This window comes from Fonsecaea monophora (assembly GCF_001642475.1).
Source record: "Fonsecaea monophora strain CBS 269.37 chromosome Unknown Scaff6, whole genome shotgun sequence".
Taxonomy (NCBI): domain Eukaryota; kingdom Fungi; phylum Ascomycota; class Eurotiomycetes; order Chaetothyriales; family Herpotrichiellaceae; genus Fonsecaea; species Fonsecaea monophora.
This window is the reverse complement of record NW_019173937.1, coordinates 60,104-81,121: the sequence shown is the minus strand read 5'-3', so window position 1 is coordinate 81,121 and position 21,018 is coordinate 60,104. Positions and strand designations below refer to the sequence as shown.

Sequence of the window (21,018 nt, the reverse complement as noted above, 5' to 3'; positions counted from 1 at the left end):
GGTCGTACTCCGCACTGACGACAGCCGACTAGTGGTTTGTATACCCTTGTCGCATTTCCCCAAACACTTTGGCCTTTCATCCCGCCTCATCTCGTCTCGCCCCGCCACTGACTCGGCGGTACATATGGACCGAGACCAGGAAGGGTGGTGAAACAGTCAAGGCAGTGTGTACGAGCAACCTCCGCATCCGACAAACGTACATTCGAAGGCAGCGCCCAGGATATAGCTGAGTACCCCTGCTAGACGAAGACAAGACAGACAACTTTCACAGGCCCAAAACACAATCCAGTTCAATCCGACCGGGATGTTTGCAAGGGCAGGGGGCCCCTCACCACTCATCACACTGCCAAACACCTGGTTTCACATACCCTTGGAAGGAAAAAGAACTGTGAAATCATCACCACTTCGAGTCTCTTTGGACTATTGAGTATCTTTCAAGACAATCCTCTGCGCATCCGCACTTGACGATGAGTGCGGTTCGGGAAGCGGCCTGCGCTGGGTATCAGGGGATTGGACGGCTACTCGACAGGCAAACTAAGACTATCTCTGGTAATGCTCCGTGATGGTCCAGCCCGGTCTAGAAGACAAAAGATCCCTGTGAGTTCACTGGCCAGTCCAACAACAACACCAAGTCTATACCGCAGCGTAACCCGGTCATGGGACTTTGATTCCCAAAATGGACTCTCGAGCGTTTACAGCTACAATCACCAGATTGACGGAAGGTTGCCTTTTTTTGCGTTTCCACCGGAAAGGCATTCTATTCTGCTCCGACAGCGGATGTCGAGAGACCTAGCAGCTGGTCACCAAACCCCACCATGTCTTTCGCCTTACGGGTCGGCCGAACGAGAAACACAGCGGGTTCCCTCAACACCAAGACATACGCAAAGAGGGAGCGACAAGTCCTTGCTTGATCACACCGGAGCTAGTTTCTGCTGTTGCTCCTGCTACTCCATGGCGCCTCTAGGCAGGGTCTCACATCCCCCTTTTCCAGCTGCAAAGTGTCAGTCCTCGCACCATGGTGACCTCTGCCCAGGGGCCTGGCATAGCGATGTCTTACGTATCTCCCCTTGTTGATACTCAGGAGGGGTTCCAGATGGGTCTAGGTGAACCGCGAGCAGCAGAGTTCCTTGAGACGTCTTTGGTGGCTTGAAGTGAATCAGTTACCTGGTGTGCTCTTCTCGAGGAGTAGAGAACGGTGGCCGACCGCAGTTTCGATTCCAAACAGTATGTCGATGAGCGAGAAGAAGCGTTCCAGCCTTGATCTGTGTTCATCTGTAGGTTTCTTGTACATCCTTTGCAAGGTATGAAGACCATCATGTGATTGCGACTACCTCGATTCCAATGAGGCACTCTCTTCTGGTGTACTTTACTTGTAGAAAAGACATACTTGATATTCACCAGATGGGATTGCATCGAAATGACAAACTGCGTCGTGTCGTCTTTGCGCAAAGAAAGAGACACGCTTGGATTTCTATCACACAGACAAGTCCAGAAATCGTCGCTCGACACCTCTCCCTAGTTCTATTCGCCTTCCTGTTTCTCTTTCACCCACTCACGCACTCTCCCCCTCTCTCTTTGCCGTCTTCCGCCTTTCCTCTGCTGCCTCCTCGTTCCCAGTCCGGTACCAGCTCTCTCTCCGAGGCGACTACACCACTCATAAGCACTCCCACCCAAACGAATTGTGCCGTCGGATACCTTCTTCCTATTCATACCTCTAAATGCGAGAGGAAGCACGGCCGTGAGAGAGTTACGGGCAAGTCAGACACATGCACACACACATATGTACACACAATCTCGCTCACTCGCTCACTCATGCGCACGCAACAGATCCCCCCAACAGAAGCCTTCAAGCAAGCCAGGAAGTATCCCTTGGTGGAGGAGCAGGGAGGGAGTGGCGTAAGCAGCTCAAGAGACATATGAGACACGGTGAATCTAACAACGAGTCGACACGTTCCCGGCTGAGTGCCTGCCACACACGTGCTCTGAGGCGAGATGCAGCCAGGGATGGACGACAGGAACACGAGAGAGGGAGCACCAGGTCTGAGAAGGCGGCATCATGTCCTTGCTGAGGACCGGGAATCTCTACGCGCATGCGCAAATATGTCTATACGCCCATACGTCGAATACATATACACATACACACATTCATGCCTGCATGCCTGCATGCCTGCATGCATGAATAGCAGGCATGAATACATGGCTATATACCTAGCAAAAGAGCCTGGAGAAAACCGCAAGACTTCGGCTGGCTATATGCTACATATTAATTACATTGCCAGACGCAGCGGCAACTTTCTCCCCGCACCAAGTATATACATTATTAATTCCCCCATCATTCTCTCCACCATTACACCACGCAAATGATGTGATGCACATGCTCGTGTTCGAGCTGATTGATTATCGACTTGCCCGTGTTCCATTTCTCCATGCAAGTTGGCTGCAGAATCAGCACTGAATGAAATCAGCGTGACCAGCCCGGGCGACGATCGGGGAAGATTGACGTCACTCTTACTATTCGGAGAAAGGAAATCTATTCGGGTGAAGGAGGGAGAAGGAAGAAGAGGGAGAGAAAAAAAAACATACCAATCAATGCAACAGAAACAAACAAGTCCATGACAAGTTTTGATCTCCTATATCGCTATATCGAGCTCTTTTCTTTTTCTCCCAAGTGGACTGAACTGCAACCTGACTTCGACGACCTACGCACCTATCCACCAACCCAGTGAGGTATCTATCTACAAGTATGTCTCTGTCGGCAGGCGCCAAAAATGTCCTCATCGTCGGCCCCGGCTTCATCGGCTGGAACGTCCTCGACCATCTGGTCCGCGAGGGCTACAATGTGACGGGCCTGGTGAGGCGTGCGTCGCACGGACAACAGATCGAGTTCTCCGGGGCGAAAGCCGTCGTCGGCGATCTGAATGACACAACCTTGATAAAGACGCACGCGGCCGAGAGCGATATCATCTTCCACACCGCGACCGCCGACCACAAGCCCAGCGCCGAGGCCGTCTGCAAGGGCGTGGCGGAGCGAGCCGCGCAGGGCAAGTCGACCATATACATCCACACGTCCGGCACCAGCGTCTTGGACGACGGGGCCTGCGGAGAGTTCAAGGGCGACAAGGTCTATCACGACAACAACCGCGCCGAGATCGATTCGGTGCCGGACGACGCGCCGCACCGACAGATTGACCTGACCATCCTAAAGTACCAGAAGGAGATTGGCGACAAGGCCAAGATCGCCATCATGATCCCGCCCTTGATCTATGGGTACAACCCTCAGCACCGACGACTGACCATCCAGATACCGACCCTGACCCGGTTCGCGATCAAGCACGGTTTCGCGGGGTATCTGGGCAAGGGTCTCCCGGTCGAATCACAAATCCATGTGCTGGACCTTGCCCAGGCGTACGTGACCTTGCTGCATCACATGGAAAACAAACCGGCACAGGACTTCCTTGACAACCCCTACTTTTTCTGCGAAAATGGCCGTGAGGCTTCGTGGCGCGAAGTCGCAGAGATGATCGGCGAGGGCCTGCACAAGGTTGGCAAAATCCAGGATCCAACGCCAAAGACTATCCCAAAGGATCTGTGGGGTGATCTCTTTGGCGAGTTCTCCGGCGCGGTTATAGGCTTGAACAGTCGGAGCAGGGCGGTACGGCTGAGAGAGCTCGGATGGGAGCCGACCCAGAGGAGCATGGAGGAGAGTTTCCAGATGTTCGAGCTGGCCGAGATATTGAAGGAGGACGTGGTCGAGTTCCACGGATATGCTGGCACGGCGGCGTCGTGATGGATGTGAAAACCCGAACGCGTGCTGGGGCCTGTAGGCTGCAGATACAAGGATATCCACTTGACTCGTCGTATTCAGCGGCGTTGACAGTGGGAGAAATATGTTCCTGGGCCGCCCAGTGCTTCCAGTCCTTCTCGTAGTCCTTCCACAACAGCTGTTTTCCGTGTGCTGCCCATAGTTTAGACAAGACTGTCCCGACCTTCGGAAGTGTTTGCCACATTTCCCCCATGGAACTCGTTGCCATGGTCTCCTAGGATCCTTCTGGAGAGGCCAGGACGTTCTGTCTCCATCCTTCAGTATTCCAACCACAGTTTCCAAGCACCAGACTTGACCTTGGGCGCGACATTGCCAGTCCATGATTTTGATTCACCTCATATCCAGGCCACATGCGGCTGGGAAAGACAAGAGACTCTATTGTCCAACTTTACCTAGCGCGCCCTCGTCGATAGTCCTGACCACAACATACTGCTGGCTTGTGAAGGCAAGATTCCACGCGTCACCGGTCAAACCCGAAAGAATTTATTTCATGTCTCTGTCCAAATTATACATTTTGGTCCCCTCTGACAGTTACCATCTCATAGCTTGGACCGGCGTCAGTCCTCAGGCCCCTTCCCGGACTGCCCCGTATATGCTCATCAACAACGGCACCCTCTGCCGATCCATTGGCTGCATTTTGACCAGTCGCCTTCTTGTGCGCCGGTGCTCCGAAAGAAATGGGTTGCATTTCACGATACCGACAAGCCCAAACGCCCAAAACAATCATCAACAACGCGCTGGAAGCCTCGAGACCCCACCATAGCAAATTCGTCGGAATGGCACCCGTGTAGAAGGAGGTGATGAGGAGGTGGATGAAGTGAATCGTGAGGGCGAAATCGGGGACAAGTTTCGAGCGGGAGATCAGCAGGAGGATCGGTATTACTCTTTGAGAAAAGGTGTTAGTCTCTCTCCTAAAAACCCCAATTCGACATTATCAGAACGGGACGGAGCACCATACGTTATAAACCCATCGACAACCCACAAGAAACCGACGGTCCAGCCGACGGTGGTGTCTCCACGCACGCTATTCCAATCGAATATCAAGTTCAGAGAGAATCTCTGGCCCAGAACCAAGGTCGTGAACAATATCAATACAAACGCCGTCGTGTAGTATGAGAGTTGCAGGAGGAGGATGGAGCGGACGATCTTCAGAGGCGGCAGTTCCGTGAGGGCGCCTGCGCGGGGAGGTTTGCGCCGTCGAGGCGGCATGGGGCGCGGCCCAACTCCTCGGTCTTGTTTGCAAGAAGAAGAGGAGGTCGTCAACTGTGAGTCGGGAGAGCCGGTGCTAGCGTCGCCATGAAGCTGGGAGCTGCCCTCGATCTATAGGCATGGTGGATTGCGGATAATGTTTGAAAGGGTTGTCTGTGATTGATACATACGTGGAGTTTACAAGCCCAAAAGATGACGATGCATAAATAAACTCCGAGCCTTGTCACGTGTAGGGCTGAGCCTAACAGCAGCAGCAGCAGCAGCTGGTGGCAGCGCATCTCCAAATAAGTTGATTGGAGAGTATAGTTTGTTTGACGACGTCGATGAAATTTCATAAAAGAGAACCTTCCATGAGATCAGCAAGAAGACAGTATTCGACACGCAATTAGAAGACATTCATTCCACTCACCCTTCATCCAGGCCTTCAGGAATACTTTCTACCGCTTTCCCCAGCTCCGTCGCTTCCACCTGCACATCTCCATCTCCATCTTCATATCCTCCGCAAACCATGGCCTGGGGTCTTCCGACCTGGCTGGGGGGCTCTGCCTCGCCTAATCCCTCTTTACCGCAATCGTCGAACCTGCCTCCACGGTCCAAAGACGGCGGCTACGTGGCTCCGGACCGCACGTCTCGCGAACACTGCTACGAGTCGCGCGACATATTCTTCCAGTGCCTGGACCGGCACGACATATTGGATGCGGTCAAGGAGGACGAGAAGGCCCGCAAGGTCTGTCCGACAGAGGTGGCTGCGTACGAGAGGGACTGCGCAAGAAGTTGGGTGAGTTTTCAATACCCGATTTGAGATGCCCCTCTCCTCTCGCTGTGCATTTCTATATCCTACCTGGCGATCGACCAACGGTTGCTCATGCTTTTTGTGTGCCTCCCACAGATCAAATACTTCAAGGAAAAGAGAGTCGTGGATTATAAACGAGACCGCACGTTAGAGCAGATTGCCAAAGAAGACGCCGAGTCGGCCGCAAAGGCAAAATCCGACAGAAAAGGCAAGTCATGGTTCGGATGAGGGGACAGACGTGTTGGCGACATTGATGGCAAAGACCTGCCCGTGATAGCACCAGAGAGTCGATCATGTCGGCTTAGGGGAGAAGAAGGCACCACCCTTTCAACTTGTGACGATGAAGGGAAATGTACAGAAAGGGTTACAAATGTACACTAAAAAGAAAAGAATTGCATAGCGCGGACTCGGGAAATCACCTGCTTTTCGGTTTGACGGTGCGAAGGGTTTTCCGAGTAAAATATCTTCACTCACGTTCGGGATCAGGAAAGGGACTTATTGTATAACTATCCCGTTCTTCTACCGCCCCAACAAACCAACCACACTCCCAACCATCACCGCCGCCTCTCGTTCCCAATTGTCTGCTTCTTGCTCGCCCTTTGCAGTCGACATTGTTTTTGAGTCACCTGCAAGCACAGTCCTCGGCAGCTTTGAGCCTCGAAGGACACAGTCACGGATTTCCTGTCGCACGGCATCGCGTTGACTTCGCAGTGTACGTGCGGATACGCCTCCTCTTGTCAGAATCTCTTGGACACGGGTGGATAGTGAGGAAGCCAGTGAGCGCCAGAAATACGATGGGAGAGACGCGGTGTCGAGTGCATTGAGGAGTAAGGAGAGAAAGTTATCGGGGTTGTTTGTTTTAGAGGGCTCTAAGGTTGCCTCATCTTCAGAGTCCTCCTCGTCAACATCGTGGGTGATATTTTGGTCTTCGGTAGCTTCAGCCTGCAGTAATGGATGGTCAGGGGCAGAAATGCCGCGCAGCATGGCTTCCAGGGCCACAATATTTTGACATCGTGCACTTGTCTCCAACAAGGCCCGGTCTAACATGGGTAACTGGCCCAGAGCTCTCCCAATTGATGCCGAACTGGACGTGATGGCTGTCTGTAAGTAACTCTGTAACGCGCGGAGCAGATATTCAGGCTCAAAGTCCTTCTTTTTCATCTTCTCCCCATCGATTCTTGGTGCCGGAGAGAGGAGATAGAGAATGTGCACTGCACTCATGAACCGGGCACGGCTGTCCTCGACTTCACGATACGAAGGGCCAGAAGATGTCGAGACTCCACTGCCAGAACCCGAGGAGAGGGTAGTCATTGAGAACTCTCTGACAATGCGTCTTGCAAAGTCTAGGATCCGAGCCTCACCATCTTCGAAGACCCTTCCCCGCACAGTTTTCACAAGGTTGATGCGTGCTAACTCGTCGCCGTCCCTTCCAAGGATGGCATCGCGAAACCCAAGAATTGCAAGTGTTGCGCGCATAAGCGCACCGTGATCCTCTTTACCGGCACGGGCACCTCCTCCAAGGCCGGACTCTGCGAGGATCACCTCAAATTGTCGCGCCAGGTTGAGAATGCGCTGTACACCCCTGCCCAAGCGGAGAACCTCCCAGCTTCGTTGGGCAACGAGTTTCGCATCCACTGCTTTCTGATGCCGGACCAGGACTTCCTTCTCCAGGCGTTCGTAGCTGGCGTTTAGACGTGCTCGTTCCTCTTCCATCCTGGTGAGTATTCGTTGGGCGGCGGCATTCTGAGTGGCGGTATATGTGAGAATGTCGAGTGCCGAGCGGGAGGTGAGGGTATGGATATGCGAATCAATTTCTTGGAGGTCGAACAGGACGCGGGAGAGGGGTGTAGTGAGGTCGATGGTCGGATCGGAGGGGTTGTTGGTTGCGAGAATAAGGGAGTTTGCGTGTTTATAAGGCGAGAACTCATCCGAAGTGAGAGAGTCAATGTCGATGTAGGTCGACGTGGCGTTGCCCGTGTCCGCTCTGGTCGTCGTTGCGGCCATATCCATGTTGACCTTTAATCACCACACCGTCGAACGCGCGAAATAGATATTGGACAACAATCGAGGTCTTCTTGTCCTCCTAATGTGCCAAGACCATCGAGAGCCGCATGACTTTGTGCACAAAGGTTCACAAATGAATGCGAGGCCGTCCTGGTCTCAAGCACAATCTCCTTACGACATGGTTGCTGAGATCGGTGGTATTGGATCCTGGCGGCAGTCTCAATCCAGTTGCTCACGACCGAGAGATGGAAGCAGCTGCCTGTGCAGCTGGATTGGTGCCAAAGTTGAGTGATCCCTAACAGATTTGGTGCCTACATGGAATCCCCCAAGGCGGTCGGCGTTTTGTGGATCGTGCAAAAGACACATGTGATCTTAGCGTGCATGACGTTGGCCAAGGGCGGGGAAGGCGGCCCCTATATTGACAATATGTAGGGTGTTTATTAGAGATTCATTCAACAACGAGCTAGTTTAGCTATAACTCTTCACTCTTCAAACGATACTCGGGTCTTTGACCACGTTTCTTTAACGGCTAACTCTTGTGGACCTATCCATTTTTTTTTATCAACGATATCAAGTACATTAAACTGGTTTGCTCAGCCCGGCTATTTCAATCCCAGCCGAGGGTCGTCCACGGCTGCTTCGAAATTGCTCTTTTCAAAGAGACCGTGTCCGGTCTGTCGTATCGTATATCTAAAGGCAGTGTCACCTTCGATGACTTTCACACCGACATCAGCCGCCTAGGAAATAGGGCGGTGCCACAAGACACTGGGCGGCCGCCAAGCTGAATTCCAGCTTGTGGAGCAGAATGATGAGCAGGAAATGCGCAAAGCTATACCCGACAATCAAGGTAAAGCAGTAAATCAAGCCAAACAACCAGAGCTTGAGGTCAAACGTGTGCGACAGAAACTCCCAGAGGTCGAATGGCGTGATGTCGGCATCGTTCCGGTCCAGGTTATTGCGTGCGAGCACGAAGGACATTTTAGCATCAGAGAGGAAATGGCGGTATCTCTTCTTGGATTCGGGAAACCCGAACAGGAGCACAGATCCAGCAAGGCCGATGGCGGCAGTTGACACCTTCCATGATAAATATCTTATCCATCAGAAAGTCAGTCCCGCTCGACATCTAGGAAGGAATCCGTTGGAGAAAGAAAATCTTACCCAACGCCAACCGGCGCGGCCTGCAGTCCCGTGCATTTGCATCAGGCCATGGGTCAAAATGCCTCCACATGAGGTGAATGTTGAGGCAATGAAATACCACATGGAACACCTGGGAAAGACACATGTGAGAAGAAGAAGAAGCGCACTCGCAACCCCTGGCTTGATGAGCACCTGTGTGGAGCCATGCATCACGTACCTCTTGTGCATCTCGTAGCGAGTGTACCAAGTACTGCCATTCAATCAGTTCCGACGAGCGATGAGATGTCTGGAAGGCTCACCTCAGAAAGTACAAGCACCCAGGAAAGAAGCCGGCCTCGAGAATCCCAAGAAGGCTCTCAAGCCGCAATGACTTGCCATTCGCGAGCAAACCCAGTGCCGATGAGGATCACAGCCCAGGTCATGACCACGCTGGAGAGGAAAAGGCGCGGGCTGATCCAGCGGGTGAGCAGCGTCGCTGGGATCTCGAAGACGATGTAGGTCGGGAAGAAGACCAGTGTGATGATGGAATAGCGCATGCCGGCGATGTTTGCGGCCCCGAATTTCCAAACACACGCAACCAGTCAGCATTCGGTTCGAGGAGAGGGAGCTGATCTCTACAGCAGTAGCATCTTTCGCTTGCCCGGTCAAGGAGACAAATGCAGAATATGGCGCCCATGACAGGCATGACCCGCCAGTCGATCCTCCAGATGATGCTCTTCTGTTCCTGCGGCGAGAACCGTTCCGCAGTTGCTCGATGCTCTTGAATGGCCGGAGACTCGTCATTCTTCAGGCGGGCATTCTCGTCCCCCTGTCCGGAAAGACCTCGCTGATAGCCTTCCCCCTCCAGCCGAGCCTCGGAGTGCGGGATCTATATCTTTAAATCTGTTGGTTCTTCACTCCGAGACACCCACGGGGTTGAGTTGCGGGGTGTTTTGGAAGGTTCTGAACAGGAGTTCCATCCATCGTACATCTCACCATGTGCATATGCATCTGAATGGCTATCCTCTTCCTTCGGGCAGCTCTCCCAGAGTTAGGGATACAAGACAAGTCATCCGTTAAACTACCAAAGTTATAGCCTCTGTCGCATATTCTGGAGGCAGACGAAACCAGGCGACTCTGAGCATCCTCGTAGGTACCCAGTCCCCATGTCTCTGAAGATGGACTTGAGGGTCTATTTCACCTCTACCTGGGGGCGAGGATATAAGGTCTTCTGGACTCATTTCCAGCAACCATCGGGCGGTATGACTGCGATACACGCGATCGATAAGGCGACTTTCTGGCCTGGGTTCGCTTGTCATCGGAGTCGTCTTTATTCCCGAGGCATCAAAGTCTCGCTTGACGACGGAGAGACTGTTTGGAAGAGGTCAGCGAGGCTTTCTGGGATTGGGAAAAATCAATCGGTATCAACTTCGGCGACCGCATCACGGTCAAGCACATACCTTCCTCGTTTGCTTTGCTCGATGAAACAATGAACCCGGTCACTGATGCAGTTTCGACAGGGGATTCCGCATCGTTCGACAACGATGACAGGCCTTTCCCACCCGTTCCATTTTCCTCATTGTATGCTTCGAGCCCGAGGGTTTTGTGATGTCCTGTCTCATTTCAACATTGGAGAAGAGAATGTACCCCGGAATCCCCCCTTGCTCCCTCCAAAAACCAAAAGGCGACTCCAGATATCTGGGGTATGGAGTATGCATGGTCTGGGTTGGACTGCAAGGCTGACATGACGGCAGATATACATCGATACAGCTAATCCATCCAGGTTCAATTCCTCGAGGCAAGCTCGAAAGACAATACGGGGCCTCATTTCTGGCTTCTGGGCTCACGGTGTGAGGCCAGGAGACTGTATCTGTGTTCACTCATTCAATCATGTAAGAGCAGCCGTCCGTGGAGGTGTATTTGCTGGCACCAATCCCTCATATACTTCTTTCGAGCCGATCCATCACTTCAAGACGGCCAGTGTCAGCTTGAAATGGATGCTTCGAGACATGGCCAAGGGGGCTGTCGGTGCCGTCAGTCCGAAGAACTAAAATCGACGACTTGGTTAACTAGAAGCGGTCAAGGTGGGTGGAGGGAGGGCCAGACGCCCACAAGGTCGAGGACTTTATGCTCAGCCTGTCATACACTCTCATGCTAGATCATCGTGCGAAGTCCAGCACGCAGGGTGAACAGCGAGCCGGCCTTTGCAGGATTTCCAATCTGGGCCGGAGACGTTGGACATAATAAATCTCGTAGACGACAATATGTGATAACTATTCAAGGTCTTAAGGGGTGGCGGCACGGCCTGGCTACAGGGCTGAGGTTAGCCATATCGGTGCTAGACACTATTTCTTATCGTTATCGCCATTTTTGACCTACAAAGTACCTCCAAGTACCTTACCGCTGGTGCCGCCGAGCCGTCTACTTACCACACAGAGTCCTTGTCACCAGTACGGTGTACCTCGTATGAACCTTTGACATCAGCCAAGAGTTCTACCATTTCCCGGTCTAAGCCTAAGCCTATCCGTGTAGAGAATGGGCTCTTCTGAGGGAGACCGCCCCCCGCCACCTTCAGGTCAAGACTGTGGGGTCGAACGAACCATGATTTCTAGCACATGCCTTGTTACTTGACAGCTGAGCACCATTCACCGGCATGCTGAAGGGAATGAAGTTCAGGTAGGTTTGGTTAATCTACTCTATGAATCCATGTCCCTCATACTTGTATATGAGGAGAGCCGGAGAGAGAGACAGAGCCATCTGATACGTACGTTACAAGGAATCGGAAATCAAAAGCGCGAACGACCGGGGCCTGGATCCTGGATTCGGGGGGTACCTGACGCCTGTGCCTGTTCCTGGACCGACCGAACGAGTTTGCCCTTCTAGGGTCAGTTATTCTCGGCGACTACAACTATTTACCCACTCTTCACGTACCATGGTTGTACCTATCAAATGTAATCGCTGAGGAGGGCCTAAGGCTGAGGACAACATGTCTATTGGATCACGGAATCCGAGAGACCCGTGGCATCCTGCGGCAGGTATGCGGTCAGCGAAGGAGGAAAAGGTGTCAGAAAACCTGCGCTGCGAGTTTAATCTCGGGTGTTCTAAGAGAGGGGCGGACACGGATATGCGGGGCATGCCGTACACAAGAAAGGGTCCTGTGGGCGCAACCAGAAGGGTGAGTCAGGTCCAACCGATACACGAAGCGTAAGACGGGGGATGACTTGCTCGGCCTCGCTCTTCGGCTGCGAGGCGGGAGAATGATTCGACCCTCGAAAGGGCTGACAGAGAAGGTGGGAAGAAGGCCATAACTCAGATATATTCACAAATGTCCTACAAGCCCATTGAGATTCGAGAACAAAAGAAAAAGACGCAGATTTAGGCCAGGCGAGAGGGGCAGTGGGACATTTCACAGACAAAGTACCTCGTAAAGTATGTTGGGTGTGCATAAGTCATGGCTTGGTCTGGTCAGAGTTGCGAGATAGCGACAGAGTTAATCACAAAACTGTAGAGGGAAGAGGCCTTTTAAGATTTCCTACTCGAAGCTCAGTGGCTACGATGCTGATCTTGCAGGGATGCAGAGAGTTGCACGAGGGGCAATCACGTTGGTTGACGCCGGGGCTAATCATGCGCATCAACGGGCATACGAGGCAAGTCTGTGCGGGTAGAAACTGCGGTAACGAAGCGTGCGAAGCCTACTAGGCCCAGCGCACGAGTACTTGTTAGGGCCACGAGCGCCTGAGGGAAACCTACTGTACAGTAGTGGGCTGTGTGTTCCCCCCCAGTGCCCCCCAAGTACGAGTACCTGCTTGGAATAACTAACCGCATCAGCCTCGCCCCGCCAATCACTTTTTGCCCCTCCCACTCACTTCCACAGCCTATTGGTACTCGAGACAGGCGCATCAAGCAGTTTCTCGAGGGGGGCTTTTCCCAAGCCTTCTGAGGCTAGCCCAATGCCTAGACAGGCACCGTGGACAGGAACCATTCAAGCACTCCGGATATGTGGCACAATGTGTGGTTGATGATGACGGCACTTGTCGGCTTGACGGACCTGCACAACTTTCCATCCCGCTCTATGAGATTGAGAAAAACCTTGGGTCAATGCGACGCCCCCTGCGGCTGCGCTGCATTCTGCACTGCGCTGCACGGCCCTGCACATGCAACTCATTCCCTTTCTTAGTGATTCATCAACCATGACCAGTGACCACCATCACCCATTCCATCGCCCAGCACCCACGAGCCAACAGCCCATGGCCTTCGCGCCGCTCGTCCCATCGACCCCCATCGAACATTCATCCAATATCCAACATCATCTTTCTCGTATCAACCTAGCCACCCTATCCGCACCTGCGTCGTGGCAAACGTGGCTGACTAAATGCTAGCACACATCCCATCCACCTAGGTGCCATCCTCACCGAGTCCTCTCCCCTCGTTTGCCTAGCAGGCCCAGGTAGATACTTCTTTTCAACTGGGTGGCCTTTTTGACGCCCGCTAAAGACCCACCCCATAGTGTCCTTGAGGCTCGTCATCTGCCACCCGCCTGGAGCCCACCAACGAGCCCTGCTTTACTTAACTTTACTTAGCACCGACTCCACCATTCACACCAGGGGCATGCCTCGCCGCCAACAATAACCTCTCCTCCCGCTTCAATCACCTTCCGAGTCCTTGCGTCTGCGATCAACCGCATCAAGATCTTGTCGTTCGCCGCCAGTTGTCAACTCTCAGGTCTCTCTCAGATCTCTCGCTAGCTGCTTCATCACTCCCCTATTCTGTTTCTTGCCTCCTCCCCCTCCCCCTCCATCCCCCGGGGCCACAGGTCGATCGTATGGATAATTCGCTTCCGCAACATCCTTGCTGAACCCTTCTTCGCACCCGGAAGTCCCTGGCCTTATCACCGTTCCCCAACCCCTCCGAGAGTGGCCCGTTACATTGCCACCTTCGAACTGCGGCGTTGTCTGTCAAGTCTTTCAGCCCAGCACCTTGATCTAATCATCGTCAAATTCAATTTGACCTCGACTACGCCGCCTCCCTCATCGTCAACCACGGCCGCTCCGGATGTGCCATCACTGTGAGGCGTAGTGCCGCAGCCTCGAGAGCGCCTGGCCGTCGCACTGGCATTGCTTCACCTTACAACCCCACTATGGCAGCCATCTCCAGCCTCGTCTTAAGCGACAATCTGCCATCCAAGGACAGGAGAGATGACTTGGAATCACCGACCACTCCGCGGCCGGATCGTTATGCATCGACAGTGTTGGATGAGGCCAAAGTAGCAGTCACAGATCATGCCCTACAGTCCCGGCCGAGCGTTTCAACCACCTCCCAGCGCCCAAGTCAAGGTACGCAGATGGAACAAGCGGATGCTGAAGGCGATGAGTCTACAATGAGAAGAGATGGCGACGAAGCAATGTCAAGCGCCATGGACTTGGACGACGATGACACCGGCCAGCCTGGCTCGGACAATGAAGCCGAGCCAGGTGAGGCAGACTCTGCCTCGAGGAAGAAGAAAGGTCAGAGATTCTTCTGCACCGGCTACCCGCCTTGCAACCTCAGTTTTACTCGAAGCGAGCACCTGGCTCGTCACATTCGAAAACACACGGGTGAACGCCCGTTTCAATGTCACTGCAATCGCAGATTCTCTCGTCTGGACAACTTGCGCCAACACGCTCAAACCGTTCATGTCAATGAGGAGATTCCGACGGACTCCCTTGCCGCCACCGGCACTCGATTTCAGCGACAGATCCGGACCGATCGTGTCAGACCAACAGGTCGCCCACGAACCGGCACCGCTGGGAGCACCGGGAGTCACAGTCGTGGTCACAGTCGCAATCTATCCGCCTCAAGTGTTGGCTCGACCTCCTCCAACTACAGCATAGTCACCGATGGAAAACGACGACCACCGCCTCTTCTTATGGCCAACGAGAACGTGACCAGACCGAACTTGGGACTTGAACCACCACACACTCCTCCAGCTCAGTATCGTGGATATAACCCAAATTCACCCGGCGGTATGAGCACGCCCACCTCTGCCAACTTCTCTGCCACCCCTGGTAGTCCAGGCTTCTTGTCCTCAATGACTTCACCAGTTTCCAGCAACGCTCGCTTGGGTGGTTTTTTCGGCTCGAGGCCACATTCCCGCCGCTTGTCTGTGCCCTCAGGGCCTAATCCATATCAGAACCAATATCCTCCCGGTTACCCTGTTGGCTATCTAAACCAGATGGGCCCACCAAGTTCCCACGCATCGTCGAATTCAAGTGTGTTTGCTAGTCCAACCACTGCTACATTCCCTGCTGCTCCTGGCCAACTTGTTCCACCTGGAGAAGACTGGCGCAGGCGAACGTGGCACGCGTCAACTTTTCCGGCCGGAAATTTCAACTACGGACGCCCCGCGACGAGCGGGTTGACATATTCGCAGACACCAGATGCTCCCCAACCTGCGCATGCTCAACACGCCACAGCAGCGGCTGGACAAGCCCCTCGACTACCAGGAATAGAGAGTTTTGACCATGTTCAGCACCGCTCGTACACTCCTCCACGTCGTCAACCAAGCCCTATGCAGGTCGACACGAATATGTCCTCATCAGTTGCGGGCCAGGATCCCCGGATACGCCAGGGTCATGTCTCGTGGGAAGGCCCTCGTCCCAGCCAGTACCCTGACCTTGATGAACACGCAGACCGAAGTCTGGGAGCAGGGGGATGGGGTCAGCAGACACTTAATGAAATCCAGAGCGTGGGAATCCGCTACCATGATGCTCCCAGGCCTGTTGACATGCGACCTCCGCCCCCGTCCGCGATGACGGCTCAACAGCACCAGCAAATGACACGTGAGGCGCTGGAGGGACAGTCTTCAGCCAACAGAACGAAACGACAAGCATGGTATGGTGGACCCACGCCAACTCGAACGTCGCCTGAAGATTCTAGTAGCAGTGACGGCATCCCTACTCCTGGTATGACTGCAGTTGAAGTGCACCCAATGATCATGCCCAGTAGTGGATATATAGAACCACAGCATGGGCCGTTAGCTCCCGATACACATCAGAATGTAAGTTGCCCCTCACGTGAATATGGAGACTTGTTCTCGAGCCGGAACTCATCCGTCTCTAGGTCTGTCTTGCGCCAGCTCCATATATTGAACAAAGCCGCCACCAAAATACGACTTCCTTTGGTGACCGCAACGGAACTGGTGGAGGAATGAATCGACTGGAGGCGCTGGTAGCTGTGGCGACGAGTGGGGATAATGCTGCCCGATGAAAGAGCGATGCATCTGATTGAAGATGGCGATGACATTGTCAGAGGCACAGAAGTTCCCCCCCAAACGAACGATCTTGATTTTCGACACGATCCTCGAAACGGAGGCATACATTCGAAGCGCAGCTCTTCTGATCATTGAGTCTTGACGGCCTGCATTGAGAGATACCCATGACGACTCTTCTTCCGATACCTGTATTCTGCTCCTGTTTATTCATGGTTCTTGGTTGATTCGACACATTGATTTAGGGCAAGGGGGGATGCTTTTGGGTGCAAGCAAGCGTTCAGCGGTGGTATCTTTGGGCGCATCACGAAATACCCACGACTATTTACGATCATGTGCTTTTTGTATACGACGGATCCCTTGTGGTTGGATTGTGGTTTTCTGAAGATGCATGGTTCATTGCAATCAACCATGGATCGGTCGCATCTCAACGATTCCGCTCCTCAAAACAGCCATCTTCTCGTTTCCGGTCTGACGATCATGTATGCTAAGTGACGCCGATGCATAATTATTGGAATTGTTCTGTTGCTCGTGGGAATAGGAATTGAACCATGTGCTTTTTCTCACCAGATTCGTCCTTGACCCTTTTTCGTAATATTCTTTGGGAAATCCGTTTCCGCCGTACAGGAGAACGGGTAGAATCGGGATCCAACCTGCCAAGAGACTAACCTTATTGGTTTCTGGCCTGGGGTTGAGAACTTGGAAGCCTTCTCAAATTTTATGGTCGTCCTGAAGGGGAACAGATCCTCTGCAGGACAATGATCGGAGTTATTTCAAGAGAAGGAATCCTTGGAGGCACCTGCATGGTGGCAAGAGTAGTGCCCGCTGGCTGCGGTCTTGCGATGCGTCCTGCACAAGGCTGACAGACTCTAGCCAGGCGCGTCAGCAAGATGCCGCGATGCGCCTCACATCTGAACAGGTTGATCTCATCAGGCTGTTCAAGGTCAAGACCGGGTCTAGGGTTTCATCATCCTGAGCTCTGTGTGACCAAATTTCCGGCATGAAGGTCGGCAGCTGTAGGTACCCGGAGGATTTGGAAGGAATATTCTTATGCCAACCTCGAGGCTGCCGCACTTGGGCGGAGCGCATAAGTACTGTGGAGGTGGAACTGACAGATATCCGGCCGATAGCAAACATCTTCATGTCGATCTCATAGGTCCACTGCACGGCTATGCCTCCTCTTGATGAACCAATCCACCCGCAAAATAGAGCCGGCAATTGAAATGTTGTCCGGCCGAGGACTGTGGCTGGTAACAGGTCCAGGAAAGACTTGCATGAGTATGCAGCTGCGCGAGACGGTGCATGGTTCTCTGTCCTTCCACCATGTTTCCGCCACGTGCTGTGACCTGCTCCGTTGTGATCTTACTGAAGTGGTCTTGCGGATAAGTTCACGGGATATTAGGAAAATATCACTGAAACAGACTGAGCTGGTTGGTTGGCACGCTGGCTAGATCGACGGAAAGACGCAGGTTGCGCGCACAGCATAGAATCATGGCCCAATTCATGACAAGGTTCCAGAAAAGGTGAAAGGAAGTAAGTGTCTGTGGCCAGAGTCTGGCAGAGAGATGAGAAGTCCGGAAGGGACAGGTGACCTTGAGGGGTCAGTCTGGAATGGTGAGGGAAATGAGAGGAGAGCGTGGGAGACGAAAGAGACAGACAGAGAGAGTCTCTCACTAAAGTCGTCAACTGCGATCCATGATCAATTCAGTCCTCCTTTCACCATCTACTCACCCTTCATTTGAGTCATCGACATTCTCACCTCTGGTCATCACTCCTTTAAATCCCTTCTCGCCTCTACCCTTCATCGCTCACGGCCCATCACTTGTTCCTTGTCACCAGTGACTCCAACTGTTCTTCAGTCTCGTCATCACTCCTCTCTTTGCCATCATCTGATCATTCTCTTTCGAAAGTCATCAGACTTCGTCCTCGACAGCAAGAGGAATCACGTACCAAAGTCACCGACTACACGTTGTCACGATGAGACTCCCAATCTCCATCCTCCTCTTGGGTGCGGTCTGTGGGTTCTGTGAAGGAGGTGTCCTGCCCATCAGACAAGCGTACGCAGACACTCTTATCTCCCTGGCGTTTTTGATCATGTACTGACTGAGGTCCGGCAGGCCAAATCCACCATGCTCTCCCGTGACTCTCTGGAATTACGCTACAATCACCCAAACCGTCGTTCAGATCCCTGCAACAGTCACTATCGTTCAGCAAGATCCCAATGCGGTCGCGAGCTCGATGGCTAGCCTCGACTCTGCGCAAGTCAGCATCCAGAGCATTGAGAATCCCGTTTCTGCTCAACCAAGACCCGCCACTCAAACCTTCACTGACCCTGTCATTGTATCTGGCTACGAAGCTACCGAAGTTCCCAATGCTGGCGGATCCGTTTTCTACATGTCAAAGGGTCCTTCCTCTACTGATTGGACATATCAACCGTCAGCATCCATCGTTGCGGCAATCACTACTGTCACTGTGCGGCCTGTTCCAGCTACTACGTCTCATCACCAGGAGGCCCAGCTCAGTGCTTCCAATAACACCTTTCACGTCCCCTTCTCTAGTTCCTCTACTGGTTGGAATGGCACTTCGGACGGCTCATCCATCGTCGGACCTACGGACACAAGCTCTGGAATACCTGCAACTGGCACTGACTTCTCTTACGGCCCTCCCACCCCCTATACATCTTCAACGAAAGTCCTACCAACTCAGCCCGTGTACACGGCCACAGTCACAGAAGTTGCCACGGTCTACGCCACAACTCTGGCCCCTGTGAGCGGATATGGAACACCAGCATACAGCTACGATATCTCCACATATAGCAATGATGCGAGCTTGCCCGATAGCGATCACTTGAAAAAGAGACAAACATGCGTGTGGATTTCTGCAACAATAGGTGGGCAAGAGGTTGGGTGGTGTAACAATTGGGCTGGAGGGTCAACATTGACTTTCACTTCGTGGGAGACAACCAGTCAGTTCCTCTTGCCACACAGAGCTGGGTGATTTGCTGACCGAATCGCAGCGACTCCTTCGTACATCCCAGGCATAGGTCCCATTACCAAGTCGGGCACCACCTCGACAAACTCTGCGGAAGGGTCCGTCACAATCCAGACGTCCACCAACTTGGCCAGCTCCTCCTCACCATCGTCTGCAACACCAACCGCCTGTGGCCAGACCGGTCCTTTCCAGATTGGAGTAGGTTGCGATTGGGGATTTTTGGGTTGAAGGCTTGCTGACCACATGCAGTTTGACGACCTTCCCGTCTTTTCCACGAATGACAACAACACTGCAGACTTCCCACCTATTTTCAATCCGTATGAGCACTTCTTTTGGGGTGACGGATGGGCTTATGTGCCGCCACCAATGGAACCCTTTCCCCCACAATCAGGCAATCGACTTGCCCAGTTTGTTCCATATCTGAACAACACTGTTAGTGGCTCTACCGGCGCAGGTTCCATTCCACCGAGTTCGTTCGGAGCCGGCCCTCGCAATTATGACAACAACTACTGGTTCAGTGCCAGCTCCGCCTATGTCGGATGCGATAACGGCTCCAGAAATTTGAGCCAGATATGTGACTTCGTTGCAACGGCGTACCAGTGGGACAATGTTACTCAGGCGGAGGTGGTGGTAGCCACTCAACATTTCCGAATACCCCCATGCCCAGACTTCAACAAGTGCCAACTCACACAGATTGTGTTCAACTATCTCTTCTACAAGATGTCGACGCTGAGCTTCTATGCCAATGTTCAAGGTCAGGTCAGTCAGTTCTGGATTGACAGCATCAACATGAATTGGTACAACAACACCTGCGCAGCTGGACTGGCTCGTATGCAGTCGAGGAAGATCTGAGAGTCAGGGACCAAGGTCGACCTCGACATGGTAGATACTGGCACAAGCTGGGAACAGGGAAAGTCGGCCACCCCGCCTCGCGAATATTCGAATACGAAGGGGTGCTTGGAGTAACTGAGCTGAGAGATGAACATGTTCAAGCATGGGGAGATGGAACATAGTTGACGGGCAGACAGCCCAGGCATCGTATTGCAGGCAGCATACAGACACATGGTGGGAGCTCTCCAATTTTGTAGCAAAAGTGGACAAGTCAGAGCAGAGGCAGTGCAATGGATCGGTGGGAGATAGTGAGAAGCGTGCAACTGCACTCGACGTAATACTGGAAATACTTCTCCTCTCTTTATGTCTTTCTTCTGTTTAGGTCGAATCTGCCACGCTGGCCAGCAACCGCCGTGAATAAGGGCGTGGACGTAGCCTACAGTGAGTGCAGATAGGGTATGCAGGCTGTCGTTTGGATAGTCCTCTGTTTGAAACCCATAGCAAGGACATGTTGGGACGTTTTCTGCGCTCTACCGGGCGGTCAAGCCTAGCATTCCCCAGCCTCCTATAACAATGCCCGAAACCGCTCTGAAGATGGCGCTCATAGGCACGCCTTGTTGCCAGCACACGTAGGCATCAACGGCGCCGACATAGAAGAGCAACGCTAAGATGGTGTCTACCGCCGCCAGCTTGCCTTGAAGATAAAATGCCCAGATTGCCATTCCTAGGGCCGACACACGTGCTCCACTGATGACGAAGCTCGCCTGGGCGGGTTCTGACACGGCCACACGCTCAGGAAGTCCGAACTCGAGAATGGCTCCGTGCGGGTTCCAAAAGGGTATCATGCCGCCAAAGGTGAGGCAGGTCGCGACGAGCAGAACAGGCGCGTGCAGGGTGCGGAAGGTTACAGCCATGATGGGTACGGAAGGGGCGACTTGATAGAAGTAAAGCCGTTACAGGGACTCGGTACAGTAGATCGAACGTTGAACAGATGCCACGATATTG

General features: G+C 53.1%; 8 protein-coding genes across 8 annotated transcripts; 4 read left to right on the top strand and 4 right to left on the bottom strand.

Moving 5' to 3' along the window:
- Window positions 1-2,743: 2,743 nt before the first annotated feature.
- AYO21_01534 (hypothetical protein) lies at window positions 2,744-3,787 on the top strand (the record flags this gene model as incomplete). Its single annotated transcript, XM_022651516.1, has 1 exon — window positions 2,744-3,787. The coding sequence occupies one exon, from the start codon at window positions 2,744-2,746 to the stop codon at window positions 3,785-3,787; it is 1,044 nt and encodes a 347-aa protein (XP_022516029.1).
- Window positions 3,788-4,328: 541 nt separating this feature from the next.
- Window positions 4,329-5,032, bottom strand: AYO21_01533 (hypothetical protein; the record flags this gene model as incomplete). Its single annotated transcript, XM_022651515.1, has 2 exons — window positions 4,329-4,707; window positions 4,782-5,032. 2 exons carry the CDS (start codon window positions 5,030-5,032, stop codon window positions 4,329-4,331), a joined length of 630 nt encoding a protein of 209 aa, XP_022516028.1.
- A 508-nt stretch (window positions 5,033-5,540) lies between these two features.
- AYO21_01532 (hypothetical protein) lies at window positions 5,541-6,053 on the top strand (the record flags this gene model as incomplete). The annotated part of the gene is made up of 2 exons (XM_022651514.1): window positions 5,541-5,810; window positions 5,922-6,053. 2 exons carry the CDS (start codon window positions 5,541-5,543, stop codon window positions 6,051-6,053), a joined length of 402 nt encoding a protein of 133 aa, XP_022516027.1.
- A 291-nt stretch (window positions 6,054-6,344) lies between these two features.
- On the bottom strand, window positions 6,345-7,835 carry AYO21_01531 (hypothetical protein; the record flags this gene model as incomplete). Its single annotated transcript, XM_022651513.1, has 1 exon — window positions 6,345-7,835. The coding sequence occupies one exon, from the start codon at window positions 7,833-7,835 to the stop codon at window positions 6,345-6,347; it is 1,491 nt and encodes a 496-aa protein (XP_022516026.1).
- Window positions 7,836-8,558: 723 nt separating this feature from the next.
- On the bottom strand, window positions 8,559-9,502 carry AYO21_01530 (hypothetical protein; the record flags this gene model as incomplete). The annotated part of the gene is made up of 4 exons (XM_022651512.1): window positions 8,559-8,903; window positions 8,988-9,096; window positions 9,184-9,216; window positions 9,357-9,502. The coding sequence occupies 4 exons, from the start codon at window positions 9,500-9,502 to the stop codon at window positions 8,559-8,561; spliced, it is 633 nt and encodes a 210-aa protein (XP_022516025.1).
- Window positions 9,503-14,082: 4,580 nt separating this feature from the next.
- Window positions 14,083-16,190, top strand: AYO21_01529 (hypothetical protein; the record flags this gene model as incomplete). Its single annotated transcript, XM_022651511.1, has 2 exons — window positions 14,083-15,981; window positions 16,044-16,190. The coding sequence occupies 2 exons, from the start codon at window positions 14,083-14,085 to the stop codon at window positions 16,188-16,190; spliced, it is 2,046 nt and encodes a 681-aa protein (XP_022516024.1).
- Window positions 16,191-18,168: 1,978 nt separating this feature from the next.
- Window positions 18,169-20,034, top strand: AYO21_01528 (hypothetical protein; the record flags this gene model as incomplete). The annotated part of the gene is made up of 4 exons (XM_022651510.1): window positions 18,169-18,248; window positions 18,309-19,156; window positions 19,208-19,380; window positions 19,432-20,034. The coding sequence occupies 4 exons, from the start codon at window positions 18,169-18,171 to the stop codon at window positions 20,032-20,034; spliced, it is 1,704 nt and encodes a 567-aa protein (XP_022516023.1).
- Window positions 20,035-20,543: 509 nt separating this feature from the next.
- Window positions 20,544-20,927, bottom strand: AYO21_01527 (hypothetical protein; the record flags this gene model as incomplete). Its single annotated transcript, XM_022651509.1, has 1 exon — window positions 20,544-20,927. The coding sequence occupies one exon, from the start codon at window positions 20,925-20,927 to the stop codon at window positions 20,544-20,546; it is 384 nt and encodes a 127-aa protein (XP_022516022.1).
- Between the last annotated feature and the right edge of the window lie 91 nt (window positions 20,928-21,018).